Source organism: Vulpes lagopus, chromosome 6, assembly GCF_018345385.1.
Source record: "Vulpes lagopus strain Blue_001 chromosome 6, ASM1834538v1, whole genome shotgun sequence".
NCBI lineage: Eukaryota > Metazoa > Chordata > Mammalia > Carnivora > Canidae > Vulpes > Vulpes lagopus.
In genome coordinates, this window is record NC_054829.1 from 37,543,435 (window position 1) to 37,567,696 (window position 24,262).

Genomic DNA, 24,262 nt, shown 5'->3' on the forward strand with positions numbered 1-24,262 from the left:
GTGAACACATTTTCTGTGTTCAGAATTTTTGGGACCTTGGCGAAAATGCAAAGGAAATTCACAAATTTCAAAATCCATTTACCTATAATTGAGCTGCTACCTTCAATTGGAAATGATTAATGTACTATGTAATGACATACTGTAAGGAAAGTATTAAAGGAAGAATCTAACAGGGTTTTACATTTACAAATCCCTTCCAAGTGATGAATATGCCCAGTTAAAATCTTGTGCTTCTGGATTAATGCCAGTATTTGGCAGTATTGTGTGAAAAGGCCTCTTTACAGATGAAATGTGTAAAGTCTCATTACAGATAACCATTTATGACTCATTTTGATGATAGGAAACACTTAGAACTCCAATTAATGGAATGAGTGTTATTCCCCCCAAAGAGTTATAATGTAATTATTTATACTCAATTATATCTTGAATTTTGTTCATTAAAAACATTATACCAACTTATTTTTTATCACAAAGCCTAAAATATTTACTGTCTGGCCCTACAGAAAAAGTGTAAGGACCACTCATCTAAATCATTCATTACAAACTCAAATGCCTTTAGAAATGAGGCAGGTAATATAAATAGATGAAGGTGATACACAGTAAGAAGTGTAGGAAAGTAATGAATTGGAGCCTTGGAGCCTTCATCCCTTATCTAAAAGCATTTTAAAATGTTTTTTGAAAATCAACCAAACCTAGCCTCTGCAAGACTTTGGGGGGCTAATTCACCAGGGACTGCCAGTTTGGGACTTCTAATGTTCTCCCCTCCAAGTGAGGGAGTATGTAGATGAAGGGTCAGAAAGCATTCAGGAGGGGGATCCCTGGGTGGCTCAGCGGACTAGTGCCTGCCTTTGGCCCAGGGCGTGTTCCTGGAGTCGGGATAGAGTCCCACGTCCGGCTCCTGGCATGGAGCCTGCTTCTCCCTCCTCCTGTGTCTGCCTCCCTCTCTCTAGGTCTATCATAAATAAATACATCTTAAAAAAAAAAGAGGGGGAAGCATTCAGGAAAGGACCAGGTAGTATTTTTAGGCTTTGCAAGCCCTAAGGTCTCTGTTGCTGCTCAATTCTGTTGTGGTGGCCCCCAGAGCAGCCATAAACAATACATAAACACTATATGCAAAGACTCTATTTATGAACAATGAAATTTGAAATTCACATGCTTTCCACTTGTTAAAAAGTGTATAATTTTGTCTTTTTTCAACCTTAAAAAATGTAGAGATCGAGCTTAGCTCATGGAGCACAGAGAAACAGCAGCAGCTGGATTTGGCCAGGCGTCCATTGTTGGCCTTCTGATCTAAGTGAAGAGAATTTTAATTTGTAAGTAGGAGTAAGAATTTTTTTCCTAGTCCTGTACATTGACATGCTAGGCTATAAATACTAAATAGGGGTACAAATGAGGTTTTTATTCATACATGTAAAGTGGTAAGATTCTTGACTCCATTTAGTCAAATACACAGCCTGTCTTAAAACTTTAACTCCTCCCCTTTTTCCCCCAGAATGGGTAAGTAAATGTATGATTATTATTTAAATCTAGGCCCACCCTCAAGTTTTAAATGTGATACCTAGTAACTGAACTCTTGATGTCCACTAGAAAATGACAGCTGGAAAGCTCACTAGATATAATTTTTTAATTTTCTTAGCCTTTTGACAAGTTTTCTGTCACTGTAATTGAATTTTGAAATGATTACCTAACCACAGTTGACAGACTACTTCTAAGAGATAACTTCTAAGAGGGACGCTTGTGTGGCTTAGTGGTTGAGCAACTGCCTTTGGCCCAGGGTGTGATCCTGGAGTCCTGGGATTGAGTTCCACATCGGGCTCTCTTTCATTAATAAATAAATAAAATCTTAAAAAAAGTAATTTCTAAGAGAAGCTTAGATCAAATATTTACTGAATGAAATTAAGGAATACTATTAGTGCATCCCAACTATGATGTAAATGTATTCAATACCATTAATACCTGTTTAAAAGGTAGTTAATAGTCAAATGATGTTCTACATAATGAATTTCTCAGAACTTCTCTGAAGGATATAAACAAAGTTATTACATTGATGTCTTGTCATAAAATAACTACACTTGATCTGTAAAACTTCTTTGAAATCTTAGGAAGTTTGACTATTCAGACTTGATTCTACACAGCTGCTGTTTAAGCTTGACAGTTATTCATCTCAGGAGCACAAACTCTGAACACCTGGGTTCAAATACACTGCTACTTTTCAGTTGTATTGACCTTTGGCAAGTCAGTTAACCTCCCTGTGCCTCAGCTTCTCCATCTGTTATATTGGGAAATTACACAAGCATAGTAAAGATAGGTAGTAATACACAATATATGAAGCACAGTACTTGGTGCACAGGTAATGAATGCTCAGTAGTTGTTAGCTATAGTTTCTGGGCTAGTGTTGTACTATGTTAAAAGAATTGCTGTATATGAAAGACTTGTACAGCCTTTTATCTCGAAGAGAAAATCACTAGGGGGATAGGAGATAACCATCAATTTAGAGTATTTGTTACTTAGTGAATTGTCATTAAGTTATCTTTCACCGGCGGGCTCCCGTAAAGGTCGGAGAGAGGGCTTTGGGTCGTGTGCGGGTTCGGGTTCGGGAGCCCCGACTCTTGTTTTCTGCTCAGGAGCTGACCTCAGACAAGGCCTGCCGGGCGCCTCCGGATTTGATGAGACAGGGAAAACTGTGGCCCAAAGAGGACCCAGGCCTGCCCACCCACTGAAGCATCATCTTAGACTGCATGCTCCTCCTCAAGGAAGTGATGATCCCCGACCCTAGAGAGAGAGAGAGAGAGAAAGCACCAGCAGGAGGGACAGAGGGAGAGGGAGAGAGAATATCAAGCAGAAGCCATCCTGAGTGTGAGTGTGGAGCCCGATGTAGGGCTTGATCCCACAACCCTGAGATCACAACAATGAGCCAAAACCAAGAGAGGGAGTCTTAACCATCTGAGCCACCCAGGGACCTCACCTTTTTGGTTTTTAACAGCAGGGTGCCCAACCTCACTTGGCATGCTGGAGGTAAGTCCATGACTAAGGATCTGATCCCATGGTGAGAGGAACCCCAGAGGTCACCTCTTAGTAGAAGGAAGTTCAGAGAGGGGCAGGGACTTGCCCAAGCCACACAACTGATCCAGAATGCAGCCTTCGCTCCCACAGCTCTGCCTAAAGACAATGGGCCCCTCTGCCAAGCTACTTGTTTTGGCTGCTGTGTCAGTGGCCTGAGCTACTTCAAAGAACATCTTCCCCATAAATACCAAGTGCATTGATTTCTACCTACTTGGGTTGTTGTTTAAGCCTGGTGAGTAAGTGTCACCCAGCCTAGCACATCACATTCAATGAGGACCTGACTTGGCCAGATATTAGCTAGCAGGAGCCCTTACTGGTGATCTAAATGGAGACTTTTTACGGTGCAGAAGGTGTGGTTCACTCCATCGCAGAGGGTGCCGAGTCCCTCCTTGTACTCAGCAGATGCACCCTTGACTTGACTGTGAAGACCAAACTCGTGGACATCAGCTTGTACTTTAAAATCTATTAGCAGGGATCCCTGGGTGGCACAGCAGTTTAGCGCCTGCCTTTGGCCTAGGGCGCGATCCTGGAGACCTGGGATCGAATCCCACATCGGGCTCCCAGTGCATGGAGCTTGCTTCTCCCTCTGCCTATGTCTCTGCCTCTCTCTCTCTCTCTCTCTCTCTCTCTGTGTGTGACTATCATAAATAAATTTTAAAAAATTAAAAAAAAAAAAAAAAAAAAAAGTTATCTTTCACCACTACCTTTGATCTAATAAGGTCAGTTAACAACTTTTATTTGGCCTTTTGAACAAAGTAAGGCAATAGCCAAAATATTTACAAATGTATAAAGGTCTGGAATTCAATTATTTTGCCAAGTCCAATGTAGGCAATTTCCACAATAAGGTGGGCTGAAGAAAAGTTTTCAAAGGCTTTAAATTAACTAGTTAATTAGTTCATTCATTTAAATACACTATACAAAGTACAGAGAACAAGTAGTAGTATTTCTTTTGTAAAAACTGGATACTGTACTTTGGCAGCTGAGTACAGCAAAGTCTTAACCTTAAGTCAATGTTCTCACTATTCTTTGAACAGATTTATAGGCTGTACTTACAACCCTAATCCTCAATTGGGGAATACTAATAGATATGAAAATTAGGATACAGCCTGGTAAAATATAGATAAAACGACTTAAAACAGTTTTAATTCTGGCCTTTTACTAATTTGTATATATAACTGGGGCTTACTCAATTATTTGATGCCTTGGTTTTCTCAGTTATCAAAGATAGAGGTACAGTTGACCTGTGAACACAGAGATTAGGGCCACTGACAACTGCTCCACACACACACACACAGAGGAAAATCCACATATAATTTTTGACTCCCCTCAGAACTTAACAGCTATTAACAGCCTATTGTTGACCAGAAGCCTTAACACAAACATAATGGTCAATTACATATATTTTGTATGTTCTACAATGTATTCTTAAAATAAGAATGAGCTAATAAGCTATTTAGCTGATAAGCTAAAGAAAATGTTAAGAAAATAATATATTTACAGATTAGAAAAAAATCCACATACAAGTGGATCCATACAGTTTAAACTTGTGTTGTTCAAGGGTCAACTGTGTTGTAAAGATGAAGATGTACCCCTGAAATTAATACCTGCTTAGGCAAATAAGATGGAGTTGGTATATATGGACCTTCTACTCTAATGTAATCACGAATTTTCTTTCAGATAACTTTCCTCCCATAAAATTAACATCTGTTACAATGGACATTTGCTAGGAAATCCCTTCATTTCTTGAGACTATGTCTCATACCCAGTGGTCTATATAATAGACTCATATAAGGTTGAGATGTTACAAATTATCCATCCTCTCCATATCCAACTCTAAGCAAAATCCTGGGTATACTAAAAGCTTTGAAGTTTCAACAGAAACTATATCAGAGTCTGCAATTTACTCAGGGAAATTTCATTTAAAATGTATCCATTCCATTTAAAATGTATCCATTCCAAGGCTTCATCATAAAATGAGCTCACATTTGAAGTGAAAGGTGCCATTTAAGTATTAAATTTTATTAACTTACTTCTTTGAATTTGTCATTAAAGCAGGTTAATACTCTCGTCTGGTTTATCCTAAGTGTGGCTCACAGCTGGGAGCTATAATACCTTGATCAAGGTTTGTCTCACTTTCCACTGCTCAGAACAGGCACTGAGTCCTTAATATTGAGAGAGTGGCATTATCATAGGTCAACTTTTACTTGCCACAACCTGCTGGTAGAAGGAAATATATCGACTTGTCTGGACTAGTATTAAGAACATGGGGGAAAAAAAGGAACATTTTATGAGACAAAATAATAGACTTGGATATTAACACTAAATGTCGTATTCAAAATGGCATTTTAAAATGTGTTCAAGTAAAACACTGTAATAAGAGAGAAACCACAAAACTTAATATAAAGTCTAGCTTTATTTTTAAAAAGATTTTACAAGTCTGTCAACCTCAAGCATACATAGGTGAATTATTCATATCTTCCATCAGATGAAGTTTACAGCTTCAATCCCTCTCAGAAAAATAGAAGTAAAAAATAAATCTTTTTCACATATATTTATCCACTATATTACTCAGCTTAGTTCTGAAATTTTCTCTTATAAATACTTTAACACAGCTGCTAGTGGTAGAACTGTTGTTGGGCAGCTGCATATGGCTATACTTTTACAAGTCTGCTTTGCTTTTGCTAGCTCCCTGATTCGGTCCAAATCTTAAAAAGGAGAAATAAAGGTTAACTGGGCTGCCAGAAAAGCCCACTGAATGCATCCTGTAGTGCTCTGTGACAAGCAAGAGAAGAAGTATAGCCTCCAGCAAGGTCCTGTGGAGAGGCAGCTCTGACATGATTTAAATACCTAAAACAAAACAAAAAGTGTAGAATTGATATAGAAAGCATATATAAGTTGGTAACATTTTTAAAAGCCGTAATAAAAAGGATTCACATTTTATAAAAGGGAATTCTGAGATTGAAATGTTCAAACTTTATAAATGCATTATTACCTTTTAAAAAAGAAGCATAGCATCTATTTATAGAGTGCCTAAACTAGATTAATTATTAAACTAAGTTATAAAGCAGATTACATTAAGATTTAAAAACAGGGATCCCTGGGTGGCGCAGCGGTTTGGCGCTTGTCTTTGGCCCAGGGCGCGATCCTGGAGACCCGGGATCGAATCCCACATCAGGCTCCCGGTGCATGGAGCCTGCTTCTCCCTCTGCCTATGTCTCTGCCTCTCTCTCTCTCTCTCTCTCTCTGTGACTATCATAAATAAATAAAAATTTAAAAAAAAAAAAAGATTTAAAAACAGCTCTCAAGGAGGTTTCAAAATAATAATTGCTATTAAAATGTTCACTGTTGGGGATCCCTGGGTGGCTCAGCAGTTTGGTGCCTGCCTTTGGCCCAGGGCGCGATCCTGGAGTCCCAGGATCAAGTCCCATGTCAGGCTCCCGGCATGAAGCCTGCTTCTCCCTCCTCCTGTGTCTCTGCCTCTCTCTCTCTCTATGTCTATCATAAATAAATTAAATAAATAAATAAATGAATGAATAAATAAATAAATAAATAAATCTTTAAAAAAATAAAATAAAATGTTCACTGTTCCCCATTTTCAGAACTTGTTTTGTTGGCTCTTGTCTGGGTACCTAACTGCTATTCTTCACCTGGCATACTATACTCTTAAGTAAATACACAGTATCATAACACTATTGTATTATTAATATTTTTTGCATAAATATTGAGTATTTTACATAAATATATTCTGAAATAAATACTTAAATGGAGGAGGGGAGACGAGAGAATACACTAGTTACTTCAAATTTACTTCAGCATTACAAAAATATATTGTCTCTTTCCATATAGGAAGTGAAACCTTAGAAAATTACATCTCCTAGAAATCTCTGACAGCCTCAGTTCAACAGAATGTCCCAATTAGTAAATACAGAAGTCTTTTGAACTGATCTCAAAAGACAGTGTAATAGACACCATTTTTCTTCAATCACACATGTTATTTAACAATTAAAATGTTCTACCTTGATAAAGGTAGACAAACAGGCCTAAAACATGGCACAACCCTAGCCAAAGGAGGTCAGTTTTTTAGTATGACTAATAGCACTGTTGGAAAACAAATATTTCCAGCTTTGCTTTAATGCCTAGTTTGAGAAACCACATTGTTTCTTCAGGCCTCAGGAAGTAAAGGAGCTTCATCCGCCTCAGAATTATGGGTATGGCAAATGAATAAATCAGGTACCAGAACATTTTAATAACTTGGAAACTTTTCTACTCATTCATTCAAACTTCCTGTGTGTCAAAGTCTTGATGCATGAGCAACTTATTTTTTCTAACATAATAACAAGTCTGTTTTTCATTTGTATCCATGTTTAATAAGGTTGTGTGATTAAAAAATATATGGCAATATAAGAGGCCAAATAGAAAAAAGGTCAAAGTTAGACATAGCATAAGCTCCTGGAATTGGCTATAATTTATTCACACTACCACAAATCAAGGTGTTAATTCTTCACTTCTCTGCCAAGGGTGAAAGGGAAAAGTAGAAGGAGAAAGGAAATTAATATTTATTGAGCAATAATCTACAAACCCTTTTTTAAAAACTAGGCTCCATGCCCTGCGTGGAGCCCAATGTGGGGTCGAACTCATGACCCTGAGATCAACACCTGGGCTGAGGTCAAGAGTCGGATGTTTAACTGACTAAGCCACCCAGGCACCCCTACAAACTTAAAAATATATATATATATTTTTTAATTTATTTGAAAGAGAGAGAGAATATGCATGCATGCATGCATGTAGGCTGGGGTAAGGGAAGGGGAAGAGGGAGAATCCCAGTTGTGAAAACTGATGCAGGACTTGATCTCAGGACCTAGAGATCATGACCTGAGCTGAAATCAAGAGTTGTCAGACGCTTAACGGATTGAGCCACCCAGGCACGCACCCCCACTACAAACTTTTTTTTTTTTTTTTAAGATTTTATTTATTTATTCATGATAGTCACAGAGAGAGAGAGAGAGAGGCAGAGACAGGCAGAGGGAGAAACAGGCTCCATGCACCGGGAGCCCGACGTGGGATTCGATCCCGGGTCTCCAGGATCGCGCCCCGGGCCAAAGGCAGACACCAAACCGCTGCGCCACCCAGGGATCCCCCCACTACAAACTTCTGATAGTATATTTATAACAGTAAAAAGATTTGAGCATGCATCTCTAAAATTTGTATACTTATAAATCATATATTGTCTTAATATATAGTTATATGGTATATAATTACATATAAATACTAATATAGAAGCATACGATAAAATATATATAAATATTTAAAGCAAGAGATAAAAAAATTTTAACAGAAATTCTAATATTTTCTCCCTACATGCCATCTTATAAACCTTGGTGGGATGTATCCCACTTTCATTGTCAAACTCTTGATAGAACTTCACTCCCATAGGATTTAAACAGGGATTCACCAAATCTATCCAGATGGCCAAAAAAGTATCTGCTTGTTATATCCGAGGCCACAATAAAATGTCCACTCTTAAAACTGTGATGCATGAAAAATGACGTAAGTTAAATAAGTCATCTCAGAGGTCTAAAAATCAACCTGCAACAGGATAAAATCAATTTCTCATCACTGAGAGCTCAGTAACTATCACACAAACAAGTAATACTTAGTAATATTTTTTTACAGGTAACTTAGAAACGAAACATTATATTCTTTTTTTTTTTTAAAGATTTTTTTTTTTTTTTAATGATAGTCACACACACAGAGAGAGAGAGAGAGAGAGAGAGAGGCAGAGACATAGGCAGAGGGAGAAGCAGGCTCCATGCACTGGGAGCCTGACGTGGGATTCGATCCCGGGTCTCCAGGATCACGCCCTGGGCCAAAGGCAGGCGCTAAACCACTGCGCCACCCAGGGATCCCCAGATTTATTTATTTATTTATGATAGACAGAGAGAGAGAGAGAGAGAGAGAGAGAGAGAGAGAGAGAGAGGGGGGCAGAGAGACACAGGAGGAGGAAGAAGCAGGCTCTATGCCGGGAGCCCGACACGGGACTCGATCCCGGGATTCCAGGATCGCGCCCTGGGCCAAAGGCAGGCGCCAAACCGCTGAGCCACCCAGGGATCCTGAAACATTACATTCTTGATACAAGTTTCCAGGTAGATTTCATCCATACACCAGATACCATTGTATTACCCTTTTTGTTTTCCTCAGACCCTCAAAAGAAAGCAATCTTAGCTCCAATGGCTGTTCACTTGTGGCAAAATTCAGGTACCACAGCAGAATGTCTGTCAACCTTAAGAAGACAACTATGTATCATAGGGGTGCCTGGGTGACTCAGTGGTTGAGCGTCTCCCTTTGGCTTTGGCTCAAGTTATGATCCCAAGATCCTGGGATCAAGTCCCGCATCAGGCTCCTCACAGGGAGCCTGTTTCTCCCTCTACCTATGTCTCTGCCTCTGTGTGTGTGTTTCTCATGAATAAATATATAAAATTAAAAAAAAAAAATAAAGCCAACTATCATAAAGAGAATTGGTTTTCATAGCTGTAATACAAACCACTGTGCAACTAACTAGTTGTTTTGATTCATCACATTTTGGTACAACTCGCTTCTGGGAAAGTTGAGTCATACCATCTCTGGCTTGGCAATTCAAGCATAAACTTGCAGTGTACATACAGCTTTTTATATGTTATCCTGAGAAACCTGAAACAGCTGCACTGCTGGCAGGAAAACACAGGACCACCAGTAAAATATCCAAAACAGTTGCATCTTTTAATTTATGACTGTGCACTGTTTCCATAAAGAGTATATAAAACAGTTCAACTTTTTATAGGTAAAATGTAATAAACAGTCATACTCATTGATGTCATAAATGTGTAAAAAAAGTTTACTTAAAATGATTAATTAGTGTTTGAAAATAGTAATTCTTGAACAGTCATAATCCAGAGCAATGAGCAAATATTTTAAAATTTTAGTTATTAATGCTAAGTTGTAGATTCTTACTGCCAAAATCAAGTCAATTAAAATTTCTTTGCACAGCACTGAAGAAAATACACTTCCCTTCTAGGAATCATTTACATTAAACATGTCTGTGAGTATATTCTTTAAAGACCTGTTTATTTACATTACTGTTTTTGATCTCTAGGGCTGCACAAAATAGTTACCATTAAATATTTCAATCTATTTTCACCATGGCAACCTACATTAATTCCGATTTTAAAAAATAAAACATAGTTCATTCCTGTTATTCAACTCGGGGCTTTCATTTTCTAAGTATTTTAACTTAATGTTCTTAAACCCTTTAATTATTGTGGTACACCAAAGTATTTTAAAGGATCTGCCACATTGAAACCACACAATGAGAATTTCGCCTACTTTTTCACATTAATCCACATCTGTGCTGTTTTAATTCTTCCAATGACCATTACAAGTACATCACTGAATAGGATTCCTGGGGTTTCTGGCAAAGGTCAGTATCATTTCATGTACACCTTTATGCAACAGAATGAGGAAGAAGTCTTAGCCAAATTTATTTCCAAAAGTCAAGCTCATTTGGACTTTGGAGCCTGGAGGTAATTGCTCTATTTAGCCAATCCCAGGACAGTATTTCTGTTTTTCATAGGTTTATTTTAAATACCTGTAAATCTTATAAGCAGAAACCAGGAAAGGAAAAAAAAAAAAAGGTTTGCTTATTTTGGTATCTATACCTTATTTTTACTGAAAGCAGACTAAACTCAAAGCTTTAAGAATCATACCTTTGATTATTTTCTTAATAAGACTCAAAAAAAAAAAGTATGTTTTCAAAAGCATGTCTAAGATAATTCCTGTACAAAGGGGCATCTTGTGCCCTAATTTATACTGTCTAAAGTTGCCTTCCTTTGCCATTACCCATCAAAATCCCTTTCAAACAGACTTTGGAAGAGGAGGAAAAGGAGGCAATGGATCCTGAGACAGGAGCAAGAGAGGATTAAGCATTCGAAAACCACACTTAAAGGTTTGTTCCTGAACTTTGATTTCCTACACCATCATTTTCTTCTGTTACATTTAGCAGCTTTTGCTCCCAAAGAAGGTGGTATAATTTACACTTAGCTTTAGAAAGACTTCATTTTCTCAGTTCCTTAACATAAGAGAGTTCCTCTGAGATTACTCTTTTACTATTTCCCTTCCTTTAAAAGGCCTCTATCAACCATCTGGCTAAAGTCTTGGACTCAGCTCATTTTAGTGCTATTCAACAATGCTTTGAGTTCTCAGCTAGGGGCAGAGGGCAGGGGTTGTCACTCAAGACCAAGAGGCAGCACTCTTCCCCTCCAGTCATAACCTCCTCATGAAAACCCTTGAAACACTTTGGCTCTAGAGAATCAAAGAATCTTGGAATTTAAATTGAAATGAAAATGTGAAGTTCATATTAGTTTCCTTCACCTCAAATTACCAGGACCAAAGGACAGTCAAAAAAAAAAAAAAAGTCCAAGTTTTTAACTTCATAGTGTTTCTCTAGAGGGAACTCTAGAAACTTAAGACTTTCTTTTTATAAGTGGGCCCATTTTTAAGCCTGAATTTAAAGCCACCATGCATTAAACAGACCAGTTCCAAGCAGTTCTGCCTTCCAGCCTACAAAATTCAAATCTAAGTGCCATTAAGAGACATCAGCCAGCTGATCTCAGCTGTTAAGACCAAGAGCTCTTGTAAGAAATTCAGCTAAGGCTATAAAAGATTTACATTAACAAAATGAAGTGTATCTCAACAGATTTAAAAACAGAACAATTGTATGCTCAATTATCACTAAAAAGCAAAAACATTCTGAAAACATTTGTTAGTGTTCAGGTGTCCTAACCCAATCATGATGTCAGAATAATAAACTGTCTACAGAGGTAAACTGATAATCATATACTCTAACATAAATGGGGAAAGCACATCAAGTCAGAACTGTGCATAATTCTATGGGCAGTTTCATTATAAAAACATCAATCAAGGTTTCATGAACTCCAACCAAAATATAACAAATTTCCACAGTCATTGTATTACTCTTCACTTCATTATCTAACTTGCAAGTTAGATAAAATACAACTTGAATAATCTAATTATTAAAGCTATTTTCAGATTTATACTAATACACATGGCATTATACTATACACTAGGCATTTTTAGGACGGGGTAGCTGTTACCAAAAGTTAATATAATTTTGTAACGAAAGGAATACTTACTTCCCTGATTGGAGTATAAACTACTGAACACATAAAAGATAGAGCTACTTAAGTGTTCTATGAACAATATTGTTGGTAGTTCCGGATATCTCAAATGATAGACCTCTAAGGATAGACTCCATCTGTATAATACAGATAAGTACAAGAATATCTCAGGAATCAGGCGCTATAAGATAAACTTGAATAGAGCCATGGAAATGGGTAATAAACAGCAGCACTAAATCTTAAATATACTCCTCAAAGTCAGATGTTTATCTCAGTTATAATATGTTTGGCTAATTTCAGTATTGTTCTTATATGCTTAAATGAGATTAAGCAGAAAAATGGTAAAAATAATGTTTTTACTTATTGATTCTTAAAACATTATGATACTCATGAATTTATTCAAGATAACCAGAAGAAAGCAAAGTTTCGTGAAAAATCTAAAAATAACAAATCGTATCAGTCATAAAAATAACAAATTACATATAGATTTTTGCATATCCCATGGAAGGACAAGAGCCACCACTTCTGTGGTAGAAATATAATAGAGATCATAAAAATAAGTATCCTAGTTTCTGGTTTTCTTTAAGTTCCTAAAAATTCTAGTGCCTCATTCTGGCTTGTCTAATGTAATTTTTTACTGTGAATTCCATGTTAGCAACAGATGCATGACAGAAGTTTCATCATATCTTTGTAAAGGCAAGATGGTTAATTTTTCCCCAAGGGTGGGACAGGCAAAATGCAGAAATTCATATGTATGCAGTGCATTTCTTCTTCTTCAAAAAAACCAAGTCACTGAGTGTCTACTACGTGCCAGGACTAAAGCAACTCCGAGAATAAAACAGAAAGCAGACTCGATGTTCTAATGAACCTTAAAATTCAGCAGAGAAAAAAATATGTTAAATAATGAATATTATTAATAATATCGTCAGGGCTCTATTGGTATAGATTAAAAGAAAGCCAATATGAACAAGGTTCAGAAAAGGTCTCCCTAAAGGAAATGACAGACTTAGACCCAAAGGATGAGGAAGTTAGTTATTAGCATGGCGAAAGAAGGAGAGCAGCAACCTAATGAAGAAAAGAATGTAGCAGCAAGGAGTCTCAGCACAAACTGAGAATATGGAGGAAAGGTGGCTCAGGATGAGGCTAGAGATGTTGGCAGAAAGTATTCAAAAGAAATGCTAAGAACTCTGAATTTTATTCAAAGGGCAATGGGAAGCCACTGAAAAGTTACTGATAGGAACCTGAGAATATAAGCTACTTTGGCTACACGATGGATGGGAGAAAAGCAGGAGCCAATTATTGAGAGACTATAGTTTCTCTATTCCAGGTTTAGGATTGTGGTACCTGGATTAGGGTGGCAGCAGAGGAAATAAAAGTACTAGTTCAAAAGACATTTAAAAACCAAGTGAGTAAATGGAGGCAAGAGGAGAGGAAAAAGTAATGGCAAAGTCAATTTCCAGATAATCTAGGCATATGGAAGAGGGAAATATGCCCTCACAAGAGACAATGGCAAACTGGAGGAGAAACAAACTGGGGTGGGAGAAAAGAGGAAAGATCATGAGTTTAATTTTGGACTTACATCTGAAGTGACTATAGAGGAGAGAGAGAGTGGCAGCTGGATATATGGGCCAAGTGCTAAGAAGAAAATTATGGAATGAAGGTAGAAGTTTGGGAGTTATCAGTATATTGATGGTATTTGAAAGCATCAGGTAGATTCTATTATTTAGAGAGAGAGGACAGAATGGGAAGAGAAAGAAGGGCCTTAGGCAAAGGCCTAGAGAACTACAACATACAGTGATATGATGAAAGAAACCACGGTGGTTAATTTTACGTTTACACATAAAATTGAGTGAGCCACAGAATGTCCGGATTACAAACTATTATTATTACCTGGTAAATCATTATTTCTGCGTGTGTTGGTGAATGTGTCTGGAAGAGATTAGGATTTAAATTGGTGAACTGAGAAAAGCAGATGGCCCTCCCCAACGTGAGTGGGTATTATCCAATATGTTGAGGATCTGACAACAACAAAAAGGTGGAGAAAGGTTGAATTTACTCTGCTGACTGAGCTGAAACATCTTAGCCCTTTGGTGCTCCAGACTGGCATCTATACCATTTGTTCTCACTCAGGCCTTTGAACTACAACACTGGCTTTCCTGGGTCTCTAGACTGCAGATAGAAGATCATGGGCCTTCTCAGCTTCCATAATCACATAAGCCAATACCTAATAATAAATCTCTTTCTCTTTCTTCATCTCTCTCTCTCTTTTATTGGTTCTGTTACTCTAGACAACCCTGACTAATACAGAAGGTAAGATATTCTGAAGTGAAGGCTGTGTATTCAGGTGTGTGTGTGGTAAATGCAAAGCTGCCATCCCCTACCGATACCTCATACACTCTTTTCCCCTAGACTTGCAAAGGGGATAGAAGGAAGGTGTACACTGCTTAGAAAGGAATTAGATCCTGATACTTGTGCCTAACTCCTTCTTGTAATTTTGAAGATATAATAATAGCAGAGATCAGATTTTTCATCTAGGGGCTCCAAAGGGTCTCTCTCTTTTTTTTTTTTTAATTAAAGATTTTATTCATCCATTCATGAGAGACACAGAGAGAGAGGCAGAGACACAGACACAGGGAGAAGCAGGCTCTATGCAGGAAGCCTGACGTGGGACTCGATCCCGGGTCTTCAGGATCACACCCTGGGCTGAAGGCGGCACTAAACTGCTGAGCCACCCAGGCTGCCCCAAAGGGTCTCTTCATTGTATTTATAGCAGTAGTGTTTCTTATAGCAAAAGAACAAAAGAAACAAAATAAATGTCCATTGACAAGAGAACAGGCAAATTGTTATTTACACAGAATCCTGTACAGCAGTGAAAACAAAGGACATAGAGCTTCGTGCATGTAACAACACTGCTGACTCTCACGATGTTAAGTAAAAACACACAAAATAAGTCATAGAAAATATGTACAGCATGGTCCATCTACCGGAAATACAAACTACGCATGGAATATATTGATATGACCAAACTGTGTTTAAAAAAAAAAAGGAGGCAAATGATAATTAGCCTATGTAGGGTTACTGAATTTCTGATACGAGGTGGGACCACAATGAAGAGAAGAAGAATACACACACAGAGGGCTTCTACAGCATTGGTTACGCTCCATCTCCTAATTTAATGAGTGAAATTCAAAATACAGAACTTAAAGGAGTAATGGCGGGAAAAACAATGAAAATGGAAATAATTCAGCAATTGTTTTACCATTACTCTTTGTAAAATATATATTTTTTCTATGTATGAAATATCAAAAAAGAGCTGTGTGAAGAGCATAGTCACAGCTTTAACAGTCATTACTCCAGTAAATAATCTGCATATAAACATCAAACCATTCTTAGTTGGCCTTGGTTTCATAAAGTATTACTACTTTGATTCCATTTGTAGTAATTCATGTTAATTATAATAATTCATCCTAAAATATATTTAATACTGCAGTATGTTATGGGGTACCTGGGTGATTCAGTCAGTTAAGTGTCATACTCTTGATTTCACCTCAGATCATGATCTCAGGGTCACGAGATCAAGCTCCACAACGAGCTCTGAGCTGGTCTGGGAGCTTACTCAAGATTCTCTTTCTCCTTCTTCCCCTCTTGTCCCCTCTACCTGTGCAAGCTCTCACTCTTAAAAAAAAATAACAAAACTGCACTATGTTACATTCTTATTGTTCTCTGTATTGGTTTACAAGCAAGGCCAATACATTAAATTAAGATGGGAGAAGGTAGTAAAATCAGATATATTTGGAAAGAACCCTCTGAAGAATGCACACCTAAAAAAGCAAGCCTAAATACTGATCAGTGGTTAAAACGCTGATCTACTAAAGCAGCAAAAATAAAGCGTTAGATGAAATCAGTTAAGTAGTCAAGGAGACCAGCCAAAGCACTGATAACCTGGAATTTTCCCCATGATAATGCTGCAGATTTCTATTTTTTCACCAAAACAAAACATACTGTGCTTTCTGTGGCTCCTATTAAGGTAACAGCCTTGATGGATAAACCAAATTCAATTCCTCTCCCTGTCGAACGATAGTTAAACACCCTTCTAAGTTTGCAGAACTCTCCCCATTGGTGTGGTCTTTTCCTGAGTTCAAACTCTCTAAATTAAACAACCGCAGTTTTCTCCCCTCCACCATTCCTTTTTTTTTCCCTGTACCTCCACATAAATACATAAGGACATCATGGTTTAGTAGAAAGAACAAAGATTTTGGAAACAGCTATATGTGGGTTTGAATTTCTCCTTGGACAATTACTAACATTATGATTTGGAAAGTGCTTTAATTTTTTTATCCTCATTTCTTCATCTGCAAAAGGAAGACAACAGTACCTCATGGTAATTTTTAGAAAATTAAGCAAGAAAATGTATATAATATATCTGCAAGGAACAGATATTCAATAGAGTATATATCCCTAACCACCCTACATATTCTCTTTAATACTATTAATACAAAATATACTCTCACAAGGAATAGGCCTTTCATAGCCCAAATTTTCATAGTGCTTTACCTTCTGCTAATTAGTATGTATCTCTCCTTTCCCAACTTTGTGACCTTATTGTCTATTTCCACATTTATTTCAACAATAAAAGTGTTGCCTTCTCTCTTCCCCCTTTCGCTGTACCCTAAGTATAAAAGATTCAAGTGGAGGTTTTGTTTTTCTTTTTTAAATTAGACATAAGACAAAGGGTAGTCCTGCTTATTAAATCTTTTATCACAGGATAACAATAATAACCCAAGGATGCCAATACCTTCATATTAAAAGGCAAAGGAGAAAATATATACATACATATATAATACATTTATATATAAACATACGTATAGATCTGTATTTCACAAATACTTACACACACCCTAGTAAGTTTTATTTCAAAAGTTAAATTGCTACATTATTTCCACTTTCACATCCTGTATTTTGACTCTCATCACCATTAAATGACCATTTCTCTGTCCTCATCCTCCTCAACATCTTCGTCTACCTCTTTAAATCTGGAGACAGCTTCCACCTATAAAATGTCTTAGCCTGTGACTTCCATAAAAGTGCCTATAATTTGGGTCACACTCCTACCACTTTCATACAGAATTCCTCAAATTTCTCTTTTTCCACCTGCTTCCTAATTACTAGTTTTCTTGGTTTATCTCATCATCTCCTATTCTTGACTCTATCTCTGAAATGTATGGCTTCATTATCACCTTGTTTTACTAAACCTACAAATCTTATCTTTTGGTCTTTTGCCCTTCTTTCTTAGTTACAGCTCAGCATTTTATCTGCGTGGCTGGCCTTTCATACTTGAGTGTCCCACTGGCACTACAAATTTAATATTTTCATAACTGAACTCATCTTTCATTAGAAACCTAGCCCTCTCTCTTTGGGCTAGTTTCTTAATTTCTCTTTGTAGTTTCAACATATTCCTAGGGTCATCTGGGAATCCTTTTGCCCTTGCACACCAATGAGAAATCTACATCACCGTATCTCTCTACAAACATTTATTTCTCACGTCATCTTCATTGCTGCTACTGTTATCTAATTTTAGCTCTTTTTTTTTTAAACCTCTTTCATGTCCTACAGTTAAAACTCTCTTAACTGATCTCCCTATTTCCAGGATGTATTCTCCATTCCAATATATTCATGGTTATCAAACTAATCTTCCTAGGACAAAGCTTAGATCACTCTCATACAAATAAACATTCATTGGCTTAAAGTCCAAGTTCCTTAGCCTACCTATCATTCAAGGCCTACTGTACTTGATTCCAACCCACTTTTCTAAACATACTCCCCATTAATCATCTCCATATACCCTGAATGTAAGCTAAAGCCAACGATGAGATCTAAAGTTATTCTCTATGAAAGCCTCATAACTACTCACTTCGTACCTTTGCTCAAGATATTTCATTATCTTGGAATGTCCTCACCATTGCCTATACTTGAAAGCCATGATTCAAATGTCAACCCCTCAATTCTGAACAAAGACATAAAGAGCTTAACTATGCCACACAGAAATGTTATATATGGAATAACAAACACAAATAATAAAATAAGTTTAAAAGTAAAAAAGAAACTCTCAGGTGCCAGAAATTATAAGGGAACTCAGAATCAGAGCATGAGCAGAGCTTGAAGTTCAGGAAGAAGCTGGGTACCAGTGATTCAATAACCATACAGTGACAGGAGGCAGGCCTCGGTCCTATCAGATATAGGAAGCTAGAACTGGGCTTGGCTACCTGTATATAACCTGGATCTACAAAATGCCCCAACTATAAAACAACTTGTAGGAATATTCTCACTAGCCTGGGACAGTCACTAGAAAGCATGGATAGAAAGCACTAGGGACATGGATAGAAAAGAGTCAAACATAAAAAAAACTTAATACTCAAGTCTGTTCCATCGCAAGGAAATTGAGAACAACACTATGCACAGATCCAATGAAGCCAAGAGGAGTTTGGCCGAAGCAAGTAATCTCAATCCAAGGCCCACTAAAAGAGATACACCATAGAAAGAAAAGAAGGAAAGAAAAAAAAGAAAAGAAAAGAAAGAAAAAAAGAAAAGAAAAGAAAAGAAAAGAAAAGAAAGAAGAAAAGAAAGGAAAAGAAAGAAAAAAGAAAAGAAAAGAAAGAAAAAAGAAATGAAAGGGCAGCCAGTGTGGCTCAGTGGTTTAGTGCTGCTTTCCGCCTAGGGTGTGGCCCTGGAGACCCCGTATTCAGTCATCATGTTTCCACCCGCCCCCCATCGGGCTCCCTGCGGGGAGCCTGCTTCTCCTTCTGCCTGTGTCTCTGCCTCTCTTTCTCTCTGTGTCTCTCATGAGTAAATAAATAAAATCTTTCTTTTAAAAAAAGAAAAGAAAAGAAGGAAAGGAAAGGAAAAAGGAAAAAAAAAGGAAAAAGGAAAAAGGAAAAAGGAAAAAGGAAAAAGGAAAAAGGAAAAAGGAAAGGAAAGGAAAGGAAAGGAAAGGAAAGGAAAGGAAAGGAAAGGAAAGGAAAGGAAAGGAAAGGAGGAAGAAAGAAGCCTCATTTATAAGAGTCAGAAGACACAATCAATGGCAGGGACTACCACACCCAGATAAGAGAAACTGAAAGAAACGTATTTCATGTTAGAAGAGATGAGTAAAGAAACAGATGCCATGAAACAAGAAATCGACAACAGGAAAAGAACAAGCTTTTTCTTAAAAAAAAAAAAAAAAAATCAAACAGCAATTCTTAGAAAAATCTCAATGGACAGGTTAATTTGGTTATCAAAAGATGGAGAAAAAATTAGTGAGTGGAAGATTATGTGAGGAAAACATGAATTTAGAGCTAAAAAGAAGAAAAATGGAAAGAGCCAGTATAGGATATTTCAACAAGAAGAAAATTAAACATCAATGGAAAGAGCAGGATATAAGGAACAAAAACAAGACAAAAACACCACCACTGCAACTACTATTGCCACAAACTAGTAACAATAATAACAATGCAAAGCAGAAAAGGGGAAGTCCAAGGCTAAGTATTCTAAGGCCTTTTGTTTTGTTCAAATAAAGGGGAGAGATTTAACTTTTAGACTTTTGAAAATAACATTTATTAATTCTGGGTGGTAGGATTATAATATTTAATATATATTACATATATAATGTATATTTACTCCTTCTACTTCTCCCTGTCTGAAATACTTAACAGTTTTCTTGGATTCCACACCCTCTGGATTGCCCAGATTGAATTACTTCTTTTCTCCTCCAACTTTGCATAGCACTTTATCTCTACCTTTCTGCTAAGTACCTTGGCTATTTATACTTCTAAATTCCCAGTCAGATAAGTTTCTTGATAGCAAGATAAATATCTACTCACTAAACAGCCATCACTTTTAAAAAATCATCCTAACTTGTAAGCAGAAGAGGATAAAATTTTTTAAATTAAATAAAAATTCTGGGGAAGCCTGGGTGGATCAGTGGTTGACTGTCTGCCTTTGGCTCAGGGCATGATCCCGGGGTCCTGGGATCAAGTCCTGCATCAAGTTCCCCATGGGGAGCCTGCTACTCCCTCTGCCTATGTCCCTGCCTCTCTGTGTCTCTCATGAATAAATAAATAAAATCTTTTTAATAAATAAATATTCTGGTTAGTTAAGATACAGACCTAAAAAATGGCCATGATGATAGAAGACAAATAAAAATACAGAGGATATGAAAAGAGGTATCACCACAAATTATGAAGCTGCAAAGGAAGACAGTATAGGACTGAATGAAAAAGGGACTGCACATCAGTCCCTGAGGAAGATGGGAAGGTTTCCTGGAGATAAGAAGATACCTATAATAAAAGAGAGATAGGATATAAGGTATAGTGTAAAATGACTTTAAAACATAAGGGGCGCAGTAGATTAAGCATCTGCCTTCGGCTCAGGTCATGATCCTGGGGTCTTGGGATCAAGTCCCTGGTTGAGCTCCCTGCTCAGTGGGAAGCCTGCTTCTCCCTCTCCTTCCTGCTGTCCTTTCAGTATCTCTGTCTCTGTCTCTCAAATAAATAAATAAAATCTTCTAAAAATAAAAAATAAATAAATATGAGCATTTTCTTAAACAGGTATATGTGAAAATTGTTTGAAATTTATCATCCTCTGTCTCATAAGCTAACCTCTCAGTGTGTTAACCAATTTTATCTTAAAGATACATAATATAATAGAATATGGCTATGAATGCAAAGAAAAACAAGAAACTCAAAGAGAACTAGACACACCCAAAAGCAAGATCTTTTGTAAGATATTTATTTTTCCATTCAAAGCACCTTCTCAAAAGCTCTATTTCATATATGCTGGAATCTGAATCATGTCAATAACTTAGATAAATCTCTAAAGCAAACAATAACAAGCAAAGACAAAGTCAAGTGGATAAAATAACTGATGTTTTCTCTTAATTATGGAAAATTATATTTTCTAGCAAGTAAAAACAGGTTCGTAAAACATCTACTCAAAGGACAAGTGACTATAAGGAGTAAAATCTGGAAAAGCTCCAAGAGTCCTACTTTAATGCATACAATTTGAAGTTTTTAAGAAGCATTTTTAATACCCTAGCCCACAGAAAACTTGCACTTTCTTCCAAAAGCTAAATCACAGCATTGCTTGGAGAAAAAAAAAAAAAAATCCATGCCCATTATTGTCAGTAATATGCTAATGCAATCAGTTTTACCAAAAATGAAGCTTTTCTAGAGTAGAATGCTTTAATAGACTAGTCAGTTAGTTGGTTAAATACCATTTGGACCAAAACCTTCATTGTAAAGAAAATATTTTCCTCTTATTTAAAATATTACAGCATTATTTTCAGTTTTCTGTTTTGCTTCCAGACTACATTTTTTGGCAGTGCATTATGACTCTGCACATGCTGGTATAATATTTTAAGTAAAAACACATTCTAATCAGTTACATATGACTTGTTTTGAAAATCAGAAGTTTTAACAGTGTAAGTGTACAGACAAAATCTGCTTCAATATTATAAAAATTCTTTATAGTAAACCTAGATTTCTTATTTTATTACTTTAAAGTTTAAAAGAAAGAAAAGAATCTACTGCTTTCTTGAAGTCTACCTTTTGGGAAAAGAATGTATTCCTACCTGTCATTCCAAAGTTCATAAAACAAGCCACAGTTTTCTCATCTCTAGATTATACTTTGGGTATGTGTCAACCAAAGGTGAAAAAGAGGCAAAATCCAAACTAAGATTATTTCTGATATATTTTGTCCCTAATTGGCCTCCACTTGTAAAAACTAAGGTATTCTGGAACTAAAGACAGGAAAAATTTAAAATGAAATGATATAAATACCAAGGAGATTAAAATTCCATCATTTTAAGATGCACTTAAAGTTCATCAATCCTACATGTGATTACTGAAAATAAATTTTAAATGTTTTTTTTTTAATTTTTTTTTATTTATGATAGGCACACAGTGAGAGAGAGAGAGAGAGGCAGAGACACAGGCAGAGGGAGAAGCAGGCTCCATGCACCGGGAGCCCGACGTGGGATTCGATCCCGGGTCTCCAGGATCGCGCCCTGGGCCAAAGGCAGGCGCCAAACCGCTGCGCCACCCAGGGATCCCAAATTTTAAATGTTTTATAAAATAAATGAGAATAGTGGGTAAAGACAGTACAGTTAATACTGTAGAGGAAATAATGCAGAATCCTAAAACTGGAAGGGAAAATTGAAAACCATCTTATCCCACTGCCTCATTTAACAGATAAAGTAGATAAAGCAGCTGATACTAGATCATGGTTAAACATTTTTATCTTCTTGGAAAGAATTCATTTACTCAATGAATATGAATAAATCTTGAAAACTTACTGTGTACAGTATTATGCTAAGGTGTTAAATGAGGAAACAGTCTCTGTTCCCAAGTAGCTTTTCAAAGTCTAGTGTGAAGACAGACATGAAAATGAGCAATCTTTAAATATAAGAGAACCAGATGCCTCAGGAAAGAAGTGTTTGCAGAAGATATAAAGTTGGTATAGGAAGAGAGAAAAATAATTTGCTATATAGATCAAGAGACAAAGAGGGTGTTCTAGAAAGGAGAAGAGTATACAATGGCTAGAGGCCTGGGAGAACAAGGTGTATTATGAATATGTCATATATCTGAAGGGCCTCCATATGCCTCGAATACTTTTTAAAATAGAAAATGAGCACTCATGAATATGTTGGTAGGTAAGTAATACAATCTGACCTGAATTTTAGAAATCTTTGAGTCAAAGACAGATTGGAAGAAAGAGAGAGTGAAAAGGAAGCAAAAAGTAAATGACTATGAGCACCTCTAGGGAATCTAACCCTAAGGACCTTAATTGTCTAGGCATATGTGAAATTGAAGCCAGAGGAAATCTTTAACAACTCCCAAATTTGGCTGGGCTAGTAAGTTTCACTACAGCAGGGTATACAACAGTTAGAAGAGGTTTCACAAAAAAGGTAAGTTCCACTGGGGATATTAAAAAAAGAAAAAAAATACGTTTTTGTCAGACACACAGGTAGAAAGATTGAAATGTCCAGGATTGAGTTGAAAATCGGAGTTTAAAACAAGGAAAATTAATACAGGCTTGAGACTTAATATAAATCACTGTACCTTTTTAACAGAATTTCAGAGTCCTTGGGTTCTAAGTCCCTTAGGGCATTATCAAGGGCAGAATGGGAAGGAGAAAAAATTTGGATCTGTCACCCCCACAGTAACAGAGTAGTTCTGCTTTCATCTGTTTTAAATTTTGATGTCCTAAGTAAGATTTTTTTAAACTATTCTTTCTTTAAAAAGTTTTAAAACTATTATAATATAGCTTTAGAATCAAACAGATTTGGTATTAAATCCTGACTACCCCTTAGTACTGGACTTAGGAAAGTTATGTGTTTGTTCAGTCATTATAAATTATCAGGAACAATGTAAAAGAAGTGCCTAAGACAGAGCCTAAGCCATAGTAGGTACTCAATACTGAATGAGACCAAAAGATCATTGAAGAACCTTGTACAATAACAACTTTATTAGGGAAGGAAGAAGGGTTAGCCAAGAAAGATTTAAAGCATTCAGAGACATGAATGAAAGCTAAAAGGCAATAGTGTCACAAAGCAAAGCAAAGATAGTTTGAGACATAAGAGGTAAAATAAGATAAAGACTGCAAGAAACCCACCAAATTTTGTAATTTGGAAGTCAATGCTGAATGAGCAAAATCAGATTCTAAATAAAAGTCAAGTCGTATTAGGTTTACGGACTTAATCAGAAATAAAGAAAAGGAGATAGCAAGCATAAAACTTCTTTCAATAGTTGTTGAATATAGTAGAAAAGTAGTTAGAGGAAGATTCAGGATTGATGAAGTAATGAATATGTTGTTTCAAGACAGAAATTTGAGTTTGTTCATGTGGTAAATTAAAGTTTCAGTGCAGAAGAGAAGATGTGAAAGAGAGGTGGAGACCAACTTGATGGTGTGATATCCCAGAGTTGAAAGGCAAGCAGCCATGGAACACAGATAGCAGGATTAGCCTCAGATAAAGGATAGGCCCCCTTCCCTGTAAG

The 24,262-nt window shown here is 36.8% G+C and overlaps 1 protein-coding gene across 1 annotated transcript in view; it reads right to left on the reverse strand.

The window, feature by feature from the left end:
* Positions 1 to 5,457: 5,457 nt before the first annotated feature.
* MNAT1 (MNAT1 component of CDK activating kinase) overlaps positions 5,458 to 24,262 on the reverse strand; it is a 192,089-nt gene continuing 173,284 nt past the window's right edge. The window contains exon 8 of the mRNA XM_041758837.1: positions 5,458 to 5,910. Coding sequence (XP_041614771.1) covers positions 5,790 to 5,910 — 121 coding nt within the window. The 3' untranslated portion in view covers positions 5,458 to 5,789. The remainder of the gene's footprint in view (positions 5,911 to 24,262) is intronic.